This window comes from Mastigoproctus giganteus, chromosome 2, assembly GCF_048544385.1.
Source record: "Mastigoproctus giganteus isolate SK-2022 chromosome 2, ASM4854438v1, whole genome shotgun sequence".
NCBI classification, from domain to species: domain Eukaryota; kingdom Metazoa; phylum Arthropoda; class Arachnida; order Uropygi; family Thelyphonidae; genus Mastigoproctus; species Mastigoproctus giganteus.
This window is the reverse complement of record NC_143576.1, coordinates 227,838,998-227,856,181: the sequence shown is the minus strand read 5'-3', so window position 1 is coordinate 227,856,181 and position 17,184 is coordinate 227,838,998. Positions and strand designations below refer to the sequence as shown.

General features: G+C 40.7%; 1 protein-coding gene across 1 annotated transcript in view; it reads left to right on the top strand.

Moving 5' to 3' along the window:
* Positions 1–14,187, top strand: part of LOC150090209 (histamine H1 receptor-like) — an 80,852-nt gene extending 66,665 nt beyond the window's left edge. The window contains exon 2 of the mRNA XM_090369020.1: positions 12,506–14,187. Coding sequence (XP_090225146.1) covers positions 12,506–14,035 — 1,530 coding nt within the window. The 3' untranslated portion in view covers positions 14,036–14,187. The remainder of the gene's footprint in view (positions 1–12,505) is intronic.
* Positions 14,188–17,184: the final 2,997 nt, after the last annotated feature.

Below are 17,184 nucleotides of genomic sequence, written 5' to 3'. Positions count from 1 at the left end.
TTCCATGTTGTAGATAAAGTTGTACAATGTACAGCAGCAACTTTATTCCAGATTTCTCCTGGCATTTGATGAAATTTTTGACATTCCTCTAATAATCGTTTCATCTTATCCATTCAGTTCTAACTTTTAAATCTCAGTAAACATTTATTGTCCCATCATGCATTCCACATCTGTGCATACGGCTGCACAACTACCCCCGCGAGATTGTGACCACAACATGATCAACAGTCCTACTCTGTTCCTGAGATCATATGCTAATTGGTGACGTCAATAATTTTAAATAGATCTTCCCTACTTAGGCAGCGAGCTTAATACACCCACTAAACTTGGTCGCACAGAGTTCACTTTCAATCCACCATCTTGGGGAATTTCTATTCCACTAAATCGTTGTTTTTTAGGACATCAACATAACCTATGTTCCAGGTACTATCTATCAGTCAAAGCGAACCGTGAACTTCCAACCCCACTGTTGGATAGAAATCCCAACTCGCCCTTTGTGCACCCCTGAAAGGTTGTAGACCTCTTATCTGTTTTTGTAATCCTTAAAAGAATTGTCCTAGCTTTCCACAAAGACGTAATCTCAGTAGGGGTGATCGTCCAGCGCGGTTCGAGATCAGGTCCTCTTAATTGCAAGCGTTAAACATAGTCGCTACTAATCCCTCTAATTACCAGCGTAATTCCTCCCCTTCCAACGTGTCCGACATAACCAGATGGCACATCATTTATCACTTCCTTTGTAGTCTTTCTACTTCTGCAGCTCTAAAAGAAGACATAGCCACAATGGTAATAATCACAGACGTACCAATGTTTGTATTATCGGTATTTTGTGCCAATAAAATTGTATAAAAATCTTTAATTCTTATTATAACTGACCCAATGGTGCTATGTAATCTGTTACGAGTGAACTGATTGTGGTAGGGCAGTAGATGTGATTTTTATGGATTTCCTTAAAGCGTTTGATGCACTGAATCCACTTCAAACGAAACTCAAATATATTGCCTCACTACTCCAAGAGTTGAAATCCTCTTCGTAATGGAGCCTCTTCTCTTTTTAATTCATGTTGACCAGCTCCTATAAGTTTGTATTTCGGGAAACATACGGTGTATTCTGGAAGGTGGAAGCGAGCCAATTTATCCTTTTATTTTGGCATAAACAATGGTAAAATTCCAAGAGATACTAAAAAGACCATTAATCCACTTGTCATCCATATGTCTCAACGCAATGTTTATGGAGTTGGTTGCATCGGAATTCATGGAGCCCAGCACAAAAGATTCATTTGTGTAGCTACAATGAATTTCAGAATGTTGGACATTTTCTGCTCTTAGAAAAGACATCTACCAAACGTCAATCTTAACCAATTGTGCCACCCAGTTGTGTAACGCAAAAACTTTCTGGAGAATCAAAACGCTACGTATTCATCTGTCTTCGTATGATTTAGGAGTTATTCTTGTATTTGGTCAATGGGTTGTTAAGAATTATTTTAAAATTTGTATGATTATTTGCTGACGTTTATTATGGTAGTTGCAAGATATAAATTAATATCTAAATGCAATCCGTACAGTTTTACCAATAACACTAAACAATGGAGTTCCTATTCTTTCACTTCAGCAACGGATCACAGTGGACAGGTGAGGGACAAGTTACTTTTGGTGAAATAAGTTACTATAAACACCCAAGGGTGACTACAAAGCCGCTAAACGTTTTCCTTTGAAGTTGTCATTCGACACAAAAGACACATTTATTGTATTGATGCAATTCTTTACGTTTAGGCTTCTCCAGCAAAAACGTGTTCACGTTTGCCCTGTTACTGATGCATACAGTAAATCCCAAGGCCACCGAATCGAGCTGTCGTGACAGGAAGGGTCCCTGACACTCAGCTCGTGATGGGGTAGCTACAAAGCCCACAATAAACTGCATTTCACGATGCTGCCTTAAGTCAATCCAATCACTTAAAAGGGAACTTTTGTGTTACTCCGAATTCGCTACCATCTTCCAGTCAATACATGCTCACATGGGAAACAAACCGGTATGGCATCCACCGCACGCGCACGTCTACCTTCAAAGTCTTCGAGGCAATCACAGATTTCAAACGTCAAATCTAAAAACTTGCTATTCACAAGGCTTCGTTTTTTATTTGGTATCTTTTCTGTTGCCCAATTTTTTTTCCGGTTGGCAGCAGTACAATATCCTACGATTATCAATGTAATTCGAAAGGAGTGTATAAAGGGGTGGGGGTAGGAACAGAGAGAGAGAGAGAGAGAGAGAGAATGAAATCATTGCGCGCGACCTGATTCAAATATAATCAATCGTGGAGATGGCTTTGGAAGACATTTTGACAAAAGGTGACATATTTCAAGAAGTTTTGCTGTTTGCGTGAAAGGGGATTCGTGTGCACTGAGATGACATAAAGATGATTTATTGGCGTCATATCTCTGTTGGCATTTCCATCGGCCACAAGCTGACCGTGAGCATTTTGTAAATCTTAATATTTGAATAAAAGGGGCGCTATTGGACAATGTCATCTTCCTTCACGCTATAAATCCTTCAGAGGTAGAGCGTGGTGCAAATTATTCACATGACGAGTTTGAGAACAGATGATCGTAATAATAGCTTTCGCGGTAAAGATTTCTAACATGGACGTGAAGTGGAATCGTATGTTGTCCTGAGATACGGGAATGCAGTTAAGTGGATCCAAGAATTTTCGTTGAAAATAAAAGATTTCTGCTTAATGGGTTGATAGCAAGTCCAAAGATCTGAGCGTATTTAAGGAACTCATCTAAATGTTTGTTTAAAACGATGGTGTTTATCTTTTATGATCGTTTATCGGAACTGGAGATAATAAATAAAATAAATTTTCAGTTTATACTCCGGGACGACCAAACAGTCAGAGGAGTTAACAACATAGACAGAATACAAGAAACAGCACCGTATTCAGCAGTCACGGGCTTGAACCCCGGTCACTCAAGGGACGTGTACTTATGCACCCGCGCGCCTGACCACTAGGCTACGGCGGCCTATTATGATGCAGACAATGTCGCCTGTTTAATCTTGGGACTCTGGACAACTCCCTAAACGAATATTTAGAGATCAGCTGTGCGTTTCGCATTTTTCGAAACTCCATCTTCCTTTACATGTACGTACTCTGAGTAAGATTTTGATTCAAAGAGACTACATAAGATGCAAGGTTCAAAAAAGAACAGCTGGTCCTCTTTTGAACCTTACATGCTCAGCCTGTTTTATTCTGCAGGAGCTGAGTTATAATTGGCATTCCACCATTGTTTGATATGCAGATTTATGACGCTTCCTTTCAACATTGCATGACTTCGTGAAATAAATGCCAACCAGTGAACAGTGGAGACTTTTTCTCCCAAAGTTTCTGCAAAAGTGAAATCTTCGAGCAGGATGACATTTTGGTTGGCTGGCCAACAGTGACTGCTGTCCAGATCGTACTTTGCGATTGCATTATCGGTTGGAGAAGGGACACTGCCACAACTAACATACAGTTGTCACAAAGAACCACTGTCCCAAAGTTTGCACCATGTTTTGAAGACTTGATTGAGGAGTAGTTGACAAACTGCCATACCTCCTTCCTTATTACATCTGTAGTGGAGCGGTGTAGGTATTTCTGAAACAGAGCTAGCATGTTGTCATCCTCGTGGGTAACACAGTTGGTAGGATCGCCGTCCACTCCACACCGGGTGGAAAAGACCTCAGTTCGAGTCCCGTCGATGACGTGAGGAATTTTTATGGGCCTTTTTCACAACGTGGCCAAGTTAATCGGTCTCAGGCGAAGGCAGCGTGGTTTTTTCTCCCGGAAAGTCGGGCTTTTCGTCCATCAAACAGAACACACGCAATTTATAGACAGTATATACGAAGCAATATGGTCGCCGATGATCCTAATACAACAATTTTAGCACGTTGTCCTCATATAAATTAAGATCACCTACATATGGGATGCTAAGGCTCCTTCCTAGGCCTCAAAGTACTCAACTTTTAGCATGTACACAATATATTTTTGTATACTCACTAGAAAAATAAATGTACAGGGCGGTCATAATTAAAGTTCCTCTACTCTGAATGTTCTGTAGCTGTTCTAAATAGGTTATCCACTTACATACTTCCTGAAAGTTTTTCCCGAGTAATTCGCTATGCCACTCACCTTCCCTCCAGCCTGCCTTCATCAACATGGAGAAAAACAGGCATCGCTCACCTCGTGATGGCCGCGTCATGAGTTTCTCTCCCCGTTACCGAAGCGACAGAATGCTAACGGCACACTCAGGAATCCCACACGTCTGTACTTATGACATGCCACACAGAGGTATGCACGTCAACATCTGGTTAGTCGGTGAAACCAGAGCACGCTCCCTATTGCTATTCGGCAGAGATGATTGTAGAGATAGTCACGCATTCGTGTGGGGCGATGTTCAGTTAATTATTCAAGAGCACATCATTGAACAAACATGCTCCGTGACAGTTAGCCTCTCTGCTAGTTGGATATGTTGCAATTAGCAAGCTATCCGATCACTTAATACTCGAATCCACCTGTTTATTTGGTTGTCAGATGTAACCATCTATACAACTCTCGGCTTATATTTATGAAGATATTCAGATACTCTGGTCAAAAAGTCAAAAAGCGATTCTTAATATCTATTTGATTATTTGTGCCCAAGTAAAGAAAAAGAATGGTTACAATTAAAAGAAATATGTAAGTCAAGAATTGACTTGAGTATAGGGTTCAAAGCGTTTTTTACCCTTCGATCTTTAATGAACAAGACGTTACATCTTTTAGTACTTGTAGTGGATTATTTAGAACACATTAGCCACATCATTACTCCTCATGGGCGAGGAATAAAAGATCATTAATGTACAAAAACATTAACGGTCCTAATGAATATCCTCGAGGAACACCAGATTAAATTCTTGAGATGATAAGTCCCGTGAAAATGATAAAGAATGCTTGGATGTATAACTATACTAGTCCACAAGTGATTATTGTACATCGAAATTATGTAGCTTATGTTTTAACAGGACATCATAAACTGAATGGAATGTTCTAGAAAGGTCTGTACATACTGTATAACGTCATCTTGATTGCATAGCCTAGTTCCAATAGTATCACTAAATGGTGGTCAGGTTCGTAACTGATTTCCATGGCTAAAATCGATTCCATCACTAATTTATAGTGAAAAGATTGCATTAGCATTAGCATTAGTAGAGGCATACGATGCAAGAAAGCAAGCTTATGCAGCATCAGCCAAAATAAATAAATAATCCTCCCATTTCACCCCTCCATTCGTTCCAAATGCCTGTACATCTCAGCCTTAAATTTATTTAGGCTATCAACTTCCACAACAAAAGATGAAAGTCTGTTCCACCAATCAACTACCCGCTGGCTAAAGGCAAATTTCCGCACAACTATTCTACAATTGTCTTTCTTCAATTTGAATCTATGTCCCCTCAGGTTCATAATCTGAGCAAGAGGAAGAATACCATCAGCATTGATCCTGCTTAAACCATTCAAGGTTTTATACACCTCAATCAGATCACCTCGCAGGTGCCTATTCTCCAGGCGCTGCAATTTGCAGAACTGAAGCCTTTCTTGGTAAAAGTACCCCTTTGTTCCCCTCACCAATCTTGTTGCCCTTCTCTGTACTCGTTCTAGCAACTCTACATCCTTCCTAAAATGAGGCCTCCAAACCTGTACACAGTACCCTAAGTGTAGCCTGACAATTGCCTTGTATAAGGGGATAATCACTACCCTGTCCCTGCTAGCAAAATTCCTATATATCATTGACAAGACTCCATAACCTGCCCTGGCAGCCCGTCTGCACTGATCAGCAAATATTTTACTGTACAATTACCTCCAGATCTTTTTCACTTTCCACTTCCCTGAGTGTAGTACCACATAGTTGGTACGTTTCTCTTGGGTTATTGCTGTCTATATGCAGTACTTTGCATTTGTCAATGTTAAACTTCAGTTGCCACTTCTCAGCCCATTCTCCCAACTTATCTAGATCCAGTTGGAGTAGCATACTGTCTTTACTGTGGTTAACAACCCTGCCAACCGTTGCATCATCTGCAAACTTGGACATTAAAGTTGATATACCTTCATCAATATCATTGATGAATACACAAAACAACGATGGAATCAAACCCTGGGGAACTCCACTAATAACATTTAATCATGAAGAGCAGTGACTATTGATTACCACTCTCTATCGTGTCGTCTCCCACTCAACCATTCCTTTATCCATTGTAGCAACTTACCCTTAATGCCATACCTCTCCAATTTGTACAGCAGTCTTCCATGTGTAACAGTATCAAAAGCTTTTCTGAAATCCAAGTATATGATACCAAAATTATTTTTGACATTCAGTTCCTTTGTGAACACATCATAGTATCCTATAAAATTGGTCAAACAAGACCTCCCTTTAACAAACCCATGCTGTCACCTGAGCATGATCATCAATAATCAACCCATCTATGTTAAGTGGTCCAATCTGATTCATCCCTTTCCTTCTAGAGTTTACATAAGTAAAGAACTCTTTGCTTTTTTTCTTAGCATCCTTTGCCAAAGATTTTTCGTAATCAGTCTCCACTTGCCTAACCTCCTTCGTGGCTTGATTACAGACTAGTTTATACCTACCATAGGCTTCTGTATCATCTGATACTTTATATGCGTCCCACACATTTTTCTTCTCTGCCATGTGTCTCATTAGCTCATCTGACATCCATTTTGGCCTAAATCTTGAACAGTATTTCTTAGTTGGTATGTAAAACCTAGTAGCCTCAAAAATTAAATGTCTGAAGGCTTCCCATTCATAATTCAACATTGGTAAGATCATCAGTTGATCCCACTGTGTAGAATTTAAATACTCTCTCAGACCATCGTAGTCACCTTTACGAAAGCAAAAACCCTTCCCTTTACCCCTAATGGTAGTTACCTCTTTGAGTAAATCCCACTTCAGCACACTGTGATCACTGCCATCTAGTGGTTCCTTTACCTGCAAATTCTTAATGCATGATGAATCACTACTCATAATTAGATCAAGAGTATTCCTCCCTGTGGTTGCCAGTCGAACATGTTGCTGTAGAAAACAATCATCCAATAAATCCGCAAAAGTCTTACTAGTGTGCGAATGACCAACCCACAAGTTCCAGTGAATATCTGGAAAGTTAAAATTCCCCATTATAAGACTCTCTGATTTATTGGCCCACTCTGTTTCTCTGTAAAGTTGTTCATTATACTCATCAGAGTCATTAGGATGCACTTCCTTAGATTTTATGTGTTTCTTTACTAGCAGCATAACCCATCCTCCCTTCTTGTCCTCTCAATCCTTTCTGTACACATTGTACTCCCCAAATTCCAGTTCAGAGACATGGTGTCTCTGTGACACCATGTCTCTAATTTCCCAACAATATTTAAAACAAGATGTGTAAACACATTTTATAGTAAACCAAAACATTGAAGCTACAGTACTCTGGCACAATGCATGTGTGGGTGATTGAGGAAATATAAAATGCTAATAGACGTTAAACTTAATATTTCTGTAAACTTCAATTTTCAGTAAATGTTTGTGAAGGAAGGTTGGTAGAAAAAACAAACACAAGCTCCAGAAAAAAGTGAAAGGAGAAAATATAGTTTGATAAACTTCAACTATGAATGGACGTTGATTATTTGTGGCATGGGTTCGAACTTGCTTGGAAGAAAGAGGTGGATTCTCACAATTCAATGAGGTAGAATCAGCATTGAATATAATCAACCCGGAGTACAAGGGCCACAGTAACTGATATTAGTACAGGAAGATACAAGAGTAGACATAGCTTCCAAAAAGTTCATAAAAACAGAATGTAAAAACATAGGTACAAAATCCAATGTTTTTTTCAATGCCCTTGTTGTATTTAAGATGAAAGAGTTTAATCTTTCATAAAAGTCTTCAGATCGGGGTTCGAACAAACTCATTATAAGCTAAGATCTGCGCTGGTGGAAGAATGGGATTTGTTGCCACAGAATCTTCCAGACACCCTTATATCGAGCAGGGTTCACAGCTGTCAGGCCTGTTAAGCCGTTGGAGGGGATCATACACCGTACTGATGCCATGTGACCGTATTTTCGAGCATCTTGTATCGACTCCTGTAATCTGACCTCTTTGGTAATTCTTAAAAAAACCCTATAAATGTCCCTTATATCTATCCGAAGTTTCTTGCTGTCTCCTCATTTCATCATTCTATGGACACCACCATATCAAATTTTGTTACTCTTCATCGCAAGCTGCACGAGTTACACCACGTTTTCTACATGTTCTGTTAATTTTGTCGAGCAGTGTAGTTGCTTGGAGCCCAGATCTCAACTGTACGAGGGGTGATTTATAAGAGCGGCATAATGCTCCCCTATTATTACGGTTTTAGGTGAAAAGTAATCAATTAATATCAACGCTTTTATGTCCAAGAGAATTGAGGCCAGTACTTTGCCAACTGATGGTTGGGTTCGAAACTTTTACAGGTTTGAAGATCCCTTGTGTTTCCATTGCATGCTTTCTAATTTCATCACTAGTCACCAAACGAGATAAAAATATATCTGGATTAGCAAGAATTAATTTTCGATTCTCTTTGACGACTCCACCCTCTGATTGGAATGGAATGGCTTCTGGAAGTCCATCTTGTACAAATTTTGGACATTCCCAAATGCTCGTGTATTGTTGTTAAAATGCTTCCATGCTTTCCATGGGAAATGTTAAGTACGTTTTCAAGTTCAAACCCTTTAATTATTCTTCTTCTTTCTTCTAGAATTTTTCTTCAACGATGATAATTGCTTCAGATGGCCGACCATACTTTGGATCATTCTCCACTGATTCCCGCTCTCATTTCAACTCTGCCACTCATATTGTAATAGCGGCATAACTGGACGATACTACCCCAACCACTCCAGTCAGTCTTTCATGGATTTCTTAAGCATCTCTGCCCTCTTTGGTCAAATAATACTCATCGTAATTGTTCCCTGGAACGCTGTGTTATGGAACTTAAGACGATAAAAACTGTCCAGAGAATGTTATTTATCAGTTAAGTTCTGAAGTATGCCGGATCTGTGTCAACGTCTTTAGGATGTTTCTCGTATTTTGAACTTGGATCATGAGCCCTTATTCTTAGGCAATTAATAACATTCAGTATAATTTTGCTCTTTCTGCAATGTGGTAGCAGTGTATGGAGGGTTTTTTGTGTTTCGGAATCACAGTACATCATGCCAAATAGCGCAGCCTGTAGTGTCTTGATCTGAAGACCTGGGTGTGCAAAACCTTGATTTTTCTGTCCAGAGCGCCCAACTTTAACCCCCCTTGAACCTCTTCAGGATTAACCGAACGTTAGCTTCTGATATCGACAACACGTCCATAATCAGTAACTAAACTGGCTGTTGTGTTGAAGGAGGAATGGACCAAAACATCGTCTTCCTATTACCAAAAATTGGTAAGAGGCAGACGAAGTCTATTAATTCGAAATCTATCAATTAAGATACAGCGTATGATTAAGACAAAAGGTGGGCTGACACCTTATCAAATATTACTCTGAAACTTGAAAGCCCGTTACTTTTGGCAGTGTAGTATATTTCTAAAATTATAGCTAGAATTGTACACCATACACCATAAATCTAATGTATGGTTGTTCTCGATTTAATCGGTGTAATACCACAACGTTACTTAAATGCTTAATAGCAGCTTGTGCGATGTAACTAACCAGAGAAACACGATTCCCACCCCTTCGTACCCTCCCATGTGTATGTGCGAGTTCGTGGAAAATTTTCAGAAGAGAGACTTCGAACAGTCACGCATCGGATGATGTGTGACAAGATAAGGGAGTTATAATCAATTTAAGGGAGCTCATAAGATTTCTTTCCACCCCTTCGTCTTCCACGTTGCTTCATCGCCTGGAATGGTGTTAAGCAGATGTAGAACACAGAGCGTGACTCGCCACTACAGCACGTGGGTGTGGATCGATACGAAATCCGTTGTGACGAATTCTGCCTTTCTCCACTCCTGAGAGGGGAAACTAGTTAAGCTGATTTTGGAATGCTCTCATTACCTTTTCTCTTTCTCCAAGGTTCTTTCCGATTTATCGCTGCCCTTTACAGAAAGGTAACTAATCACAAAATCGTTGTGATACATATTGGATGCCCGGAACAGAATTAGCGTCCTGGTATCTTCATCGGAGGGAATCCATAGAGATTAGACTCAATTTCAGTATGACGTGAATCATAACGATAATTTATACGACGCAATAAGCATTAGTTGTGTATTAACTATGGTCCACGAAACTTCAGTGATTTAACAATACACGCAAACCAAGATCCTTCTTAGTTATAGGTAATAATTTACTAATCTATGAATGCTGGAGTAATGCAGATATTATAAATATTATTGACCAAGTCTTTATTACAATTTATAACAAGAAAATATCCACGTAACGCTAAACTTGGCAATGAGATTTGATACTCAACTTGCAAAGACTGACCAATTGAAGACTATTATTTTAAAATGAAACGGGATTCAGTCCTCCAGAAGATCAACATACCTCCGGAGAGTCTGAGGAAGGTCAAGTGTATAAATACCATCTGGAAGCCGCCAGCTTTCATACAGGACACGTCTGATGACACACCGACACAGATGAGTTAGTTCGGATGGGCTGACACATCGCTGTTTCAACAAGGGCGTCCACCTAGCTGCCTTTTCAAGAACGTTCATCGCAGAGAAATCACGGTTGGGTTTTGTGACTCGCCAAAAATCGATGTAAAAGTGATCGATCACATATTGCAAAGTTTCGATTGTTAGCTGAGGAGAAACCCGAAGAAGGTATTGAGCAGATATGGCCTTCTCCTGAAAATACTTCCCGTTTCTTGCTTCGGGATCGTCATCATCGCAAAGAACGAACATCTCAATGCACTTGAAAAGATTTACCCAAAAACGAGTCGACGAATCTGGTTGATCATCTCTGAATATCTTTTGATTTAATTGACATCCAAACCTCAACAAAAGTAGCACAAAGCCTGGCTTCAACCACCAGATGTTGTAATAATACGGACACGGTATGCGATAGTAGATGGCGTCGATAAATCTCTCGCCGAAAGTGAACAGAAATCTGTTTGCATTGGCAATACGATGAAAATAGGACACTGGAGATTCCTGGACTGCCCTATTGTGGGGTTCGTCTTCTCCCTGCCATTCCCATAATTGGTCGATATCATCGGGATAAATCAGCTCTTGGTACACAATTCCCTGGAAACGGTCAGAGCGGTATAAACATATCAGAACATCTCCAACGAGTTGCACATCTTCGATATTCTTCCAGAAACAAACCTTAGCTGCGGAATAGATTAACGTTATAACTCCGGATTCATCGAATTCTATCCGCGTTTCACATTTCCATCTTTTGTACAAATCGACAACGGTTCGGACGCTTTGCTCAGCCGGTTTGGAAGAATTTAGCAGCTCATCAACAGCTGAGCAAAGTTCTTCATCTGAAGTGAACGAAGTATTCTGTGACTGATCCATTTGGAGCAGGCCACGTAATGGCACAAAGTTATTACACACAGTTGAAGTTTATTCTTCTAACTGGTCCATTGTTGTGCAATGAGTTCAGAGTTTTCTCAACAATGCTCAAAACATAACCAATAAGAACCACTGACAATTATCCAAATTTTGGGGTATTAAGTCTATAATTGCAAATAACAGAATCAATTACATTAATTCGAGAAATATGCGCCTCATCTATTTGGTTTTGGCAAAGATGTCCCATTGCAAATCTTCCCATCAAGTGATTATTATTAACCAAGGCCTTGGAATAAAGTTTGCGCGAAACATTAGCCAAAATATCATAATAAATTGGTGACAAATCTTTGTTCATTATTACTTTACTTCGGACAGACCTTAAGAAAACTGAACCAGGTCTAGGAGCCACTTAAGAAATCCAAGGTAGCTGTGGTACAATTCTGTCAGATTGATAAAATACAAATTCTAGTCGCCACAATGCCATTTCTTGCTAATGGACAACTGGAATTGCCCAATACGAGGGACAGAATTAAATATTGCACATTTGAATTGTTTGCATACATTGCCCTGTTTATGTAGTACTCTACATAAATAAGTGGACATTATAGAAAAAGAAATTAAAGAAAAACAAAGGGAAATAGAAAAAAAATTTATGCACTCATCGCTTATTATTATTAATAATATTTATTTATTTATTATTAATATTAGTAATTATTTTTAATATTTATTATATTAATATATCGATTGCTTTAATATATTAATTTCATTGATTATCCCAGTGATAATATTGATTATTTTCCCAATCCAAAAAAAAAAATTGTACAAATCTTAGCAGTGATTTAGAAATAATTTTCAAGGTCCGGCGCGCAGTATCACCTCAATAGCAATTGCAGCATCCAGTGCAATTGAGATTGCAGTGGATGTTGGTTTGAATCAATTTCTAATTTTTGGTATTTCTTTCCTGGCAGGTCAGCAATATGTTCATCATGAGCTTGGCCATAGCGGATCTAACAGTGGGGATGTTTGTAATGCCGATCAGCTCAGCGTACGCCATAACCGGAGACTGGAAGTTTGGGATTGTCGTCTGTCAATTTTGGTTGTCCGCCGACTACTCTGCCAGCACGGCATCCATCCTCAACCTGCTCATTCTGAGTCTGGATCGCTACTGGTCGATCCGATCTCCTTTGAAGTACATGAGGAAACGGACCAAGAAGAGAGCGCTCATCATGATCGGCGTGGTATGGTTGGTGTCTGTGTCGTGGATTGTCCCTATCATCGGATGGCACTACTGGTACAATGATGGCGTTCGGAAACAGCCGACCAATGTGTGTGAGACGGAATTCGCCGACAACATACTGTTCAAGCTCACCACTTCAACGGCCAATTTCTATGTGCCGATGGTCCTGATGATCTGCCTCTACGTGAAGATTTTCCACGAAATCAAAAAACGGAGCAAGTTCGAGATCGGTCAGTGCAATGTCGGAGGTAACACGGGGTCAAACCTGGACGTGTCGCCGGAGAATCATTTCTTTCGGAATGGCAGCGGCAGGAGCTTCAGGGAACCAAAGAGAGAGGAACTGGGCGATCACTTGACGGTGGACAGGTGTTCCATGCATCACATGTACGACGGTGTGCGAGACAGCGATGCGAGCGAATACAACCACACCCCTCTGTATCGCAGCACTTCGGCGTGCAATCGGCGCTTCCAAAACCTCACAGTTCTCAGTGTGGACGCGGTCGACAGGGAAGCGGAAACGGACAACCCGTGCTACAAGCAGCACTTCGAGGGGGTGTCGGTGAATGTCGAGTACGTCGCGGATGCCAACAATACAGAGATGGCAGTGAACGCTCTCTCTGCGGAATCTTCGAACAGTAGGCGGCACCGAGCGAGGCGAAGGTTCGGAGGGGATGACCCTGCGGACAAAATTGCCTCCGACAGGAGGTCGAAGTTCAAATGTGACCACAAAGCGGACTCCAAGCGACCTCGGCACCAGCGAGAGGAGATCGAATTGGAATACGTGTACAGCGGGAAGAAGAGGGGCAAGAAGACGAATGTGGAGAAGGACCTGCGCGTGCCCATTGAGAAAGTGGATTCCACCAGGTCGCACGACGAAAGGTCAAGCATGAAGGCGGGAATCCTGCCGAACCTGACGACCGCCTTAAGGATGAAAGTGACTCGAAAATCAATGACGTACAATCTGCGACAGGAAAAGAAGGCGGCGAGACAGCTGGGGGTCATCATGGGGGCCTTCGTGCTGTGCTGGCTGCCGTATATCATTCTGTTTATCGTGACCGCGTACTGCGAGGACTGCATCAACCCCAACATTCACACGGCCGCCATCTGGCTCGGGTACCTGAACTCCACGATGAATCCTTTCCTATACGCCCTCTGCAACGCCAACTTCAAGAGGGCCTTCAAGAAGATCTTCCGGAGAGGATCGTCGCAGAAGTTCTGTCCGAGCACCACGACGGGGAAAAACGACCATCTGTTCGCCTGAAAATCCCTCCCACTGCCTTGAAGACATTCCTCGTCCGTGCTTCTACTTCCACGGGTCGGTGTGCCCGTATTACTTCTTCCCTTTCGGTATTCAATCAGGGAAAATTCTTCGCTTGGCCAGCGGCAAGCGGAGTTGTTGTACGGTGGTGTCGGTACTGTACTGTGATAGATTCACCCCATCGGTCTGCTTTGGTTTTCTTCCTTTATTCGAAGTTCCAGATCAAGCCTTAATCATTAAAATCGTTGGAAGATTGTTTCTGTGTGTTTTCATTCACAGCCCTCAACACCACTCTCTCTCTCTCTCTCTCGATATCCCTTCGGAATACCCCTTGATGCTTTCGACTGGCAAAAGGTTCGTCTTTGTTTATTCGCTCCGGGAAGTAGTCATAAAGAATTCAGATCAAATCCCTCACAGCTTTGCGAGTAGATAATCTTCAGCATGGCTGGAGTTCGCGAATCTGTGCTAGCGTTTCTATTCGCACACGTAATAACCGCACTTATCAAACCATGTTTCTTTTGGGAATTTCTGCTTACCACCTCCGGGATACAGAACAAGTCATCAAAGTCATCAATTGTGCAATTTGGAACAAGGAAGATGACAGAGGGATGAATACCTACAGCTGCTTTAGAAGCACTCCTGAGATATAACATCCATTGACGTGCTATGAGAACATCGATATTTGAGCACGTTTGTGATGGAAGATTAAAGCTACTCCACTATTTATAAAACGCTTGTTTGTTTGTCTGTACATTATTCAAGTTCACCAGAAAATATCTGGTGTTCAGCAGATGTATTGAAGCCACTCATTAGTTAAAGAACACAGACTGTGTGTATATATACACTGCCCTACCATTAATATCCGGACACTCCCCCATGGATGGTCCGTCATAAAAGCAAAAGGTTTCAGCACAAAATATTAAATGACACACAATAAAAGCTCTTTTTTGTCTAAAGGCAGGTGTCCCGATATTAATGGTAGGGCAGTGTATGTCCACCGTCTATTTCGTGATGTCCATCTTGTCATGAAATTGTACACTTTTTGGCAACCCAATGTACATATGCCAGTGGACAAAAGATAAAATACTGTTGGCTTTGATTTTTGCGCTTACCTTTGAAAAGCAAATTTCCATTGTTCACGTAGATGAAGTAATTGATGCAAATGACATGAGCATCATTCCGAAATTAAACGTAGTTTTAAACAGAGCGGTCTGACCGTGCATGCACGGAGTTCTACCTCTTCGAGAGAGGAAATGTGAAGTGATGAAATCCTTGAACCCTAAGTTAGAACGTACGCTCTACGAAAGACAAATTTCGAGTGGTAATGTCCCTCCCCAACAACCTTATATGAATTATGAACTACTTTTCAGGAAAATTGAGTCTCAGTGCCGAGAGGACATACCTTCTCCCGCCATTAAATGAACGATCATTTGTCATTTATGCCTTAACTTTTCTCTACCAGTGTACATAAACATTTACATACAAACCTCACCAAAATCTTAGCCCACTTACAGAATATTCAATGATATTGAAATACATTGTACGCATTGAAATACGCCCACCCACCTACAAGTTACTCTATTTCCAGGAAATTAAAGTGCGGGTGGGTAATCAGTCAACCCTCCTCCACTAACTCCCAACACCCCTAATTCAAACCCCATCGAATATCTGTGGGAAGAAATCTAAGATATAGTTTCTGCACCTGGCTGCAGAAACAATCCAGCACATCACCGCAGGATGCAGTGTGATCCCCAAGAGGGAGGACACTCCAGACACTATTAGGTGGCCAGGATAATACATCAGAAGCTAGAGCAAAAATATAAGCTGTGATCAAAGAAAGTTTACCGTATTACAAGTAAGACCTGAGGCCAATTTAGAGACCTCTATCCACACTCTGTGCGGATAGAGGTCTCCAACAGACCTGTGCGGATAGAGATCCACAACAGACCAGACATAACCCTTATCCACAAGAAGGAAATGGCTTCCTGATCGACAGAGCAGTGCCCACAGCAACAACCTCCAGAAAACCTACAAGGAAAAGATCAGTAAGTACTCAAACCTAAGACAGGAAGTCAAAGATATATGTGGCGTATGAAACAAGTAATGACTATCTCTCTCCTCGTGTCAACCACAGACATAGTACCAAAAAGACTCCATAAGAACCTAACAGCAATCAGCCTCTCAGAGAACCCTTACATGGAACTCCAGAGAGTTGCAATCGTGAACACCTGTTGGATAGTCAGAGATTCTTCGACCAACGGTAATAATAACAATAATAATAGCAACTGGACACAACCAAACCACCCCATTCACTTAGTACCAGCACCCGTCACGGGGCAGAAAAAATCCTATAAAAGAAGAAAAAAAGTTTATAATTTATGTTGAAATAATGAGCCGATTTGGAACAAATAATGGTTAATATGTGATTCATACTTTGGATTCATATAGTTCTTGAAAAGAAAAGTAATATTTGATAAAAACTAAAACACTATTTAAGTGGTAATTACAGTTACTAAACATGAAACTTTTTATTTTTAATTACAGTTAATATTTTCTTGAATCGCATTTTCTTTTTATGATGTGGTTACAAAGGAACTGGATGCAAATAATAATTTTGATATCATATATTTGGATTTCAGGAAAGCTTTTGACACTGTTGCGCATGGAAGACTATTATACAAATTGGAGAAGAATGGTATTAAGGGTAAGTTGCTACAATGGATAAAAGGATGGTTAAGTGGGAGAAGACAGAGGGTGGTAATCAATGGGTGCTGCTCTTCGTGGACTAATGTTATTAGTGGAGTCCCACAGGTTCGGTGTTGGGTCCTCTGTTGTTTTGTATATTTATCAATGATATTGATGAAGGTATATCAGGCTTAATGTCGAAGTTTGCAGATGATACAAAGGTTGGCAGGGTTGTTAATGACAGTAATGGTAGTGTGCTACTGCAACAGGATCTAGATAATTTGGGCAGATGGGCTAAGAAGTGGCAACTGAAGTTTAACCTTGACAAATGCAAAGTACTGCATATGGGTAGAAGTAACCCCAGAGAAACGTAACAACTGTGTGGTACTGCACTTAAGGTGGTAGAAAATGAAAGAGACCTGGGAGTAATTGTGCAGTCAGATATGAAGTTTTCTGAACAATGCAGA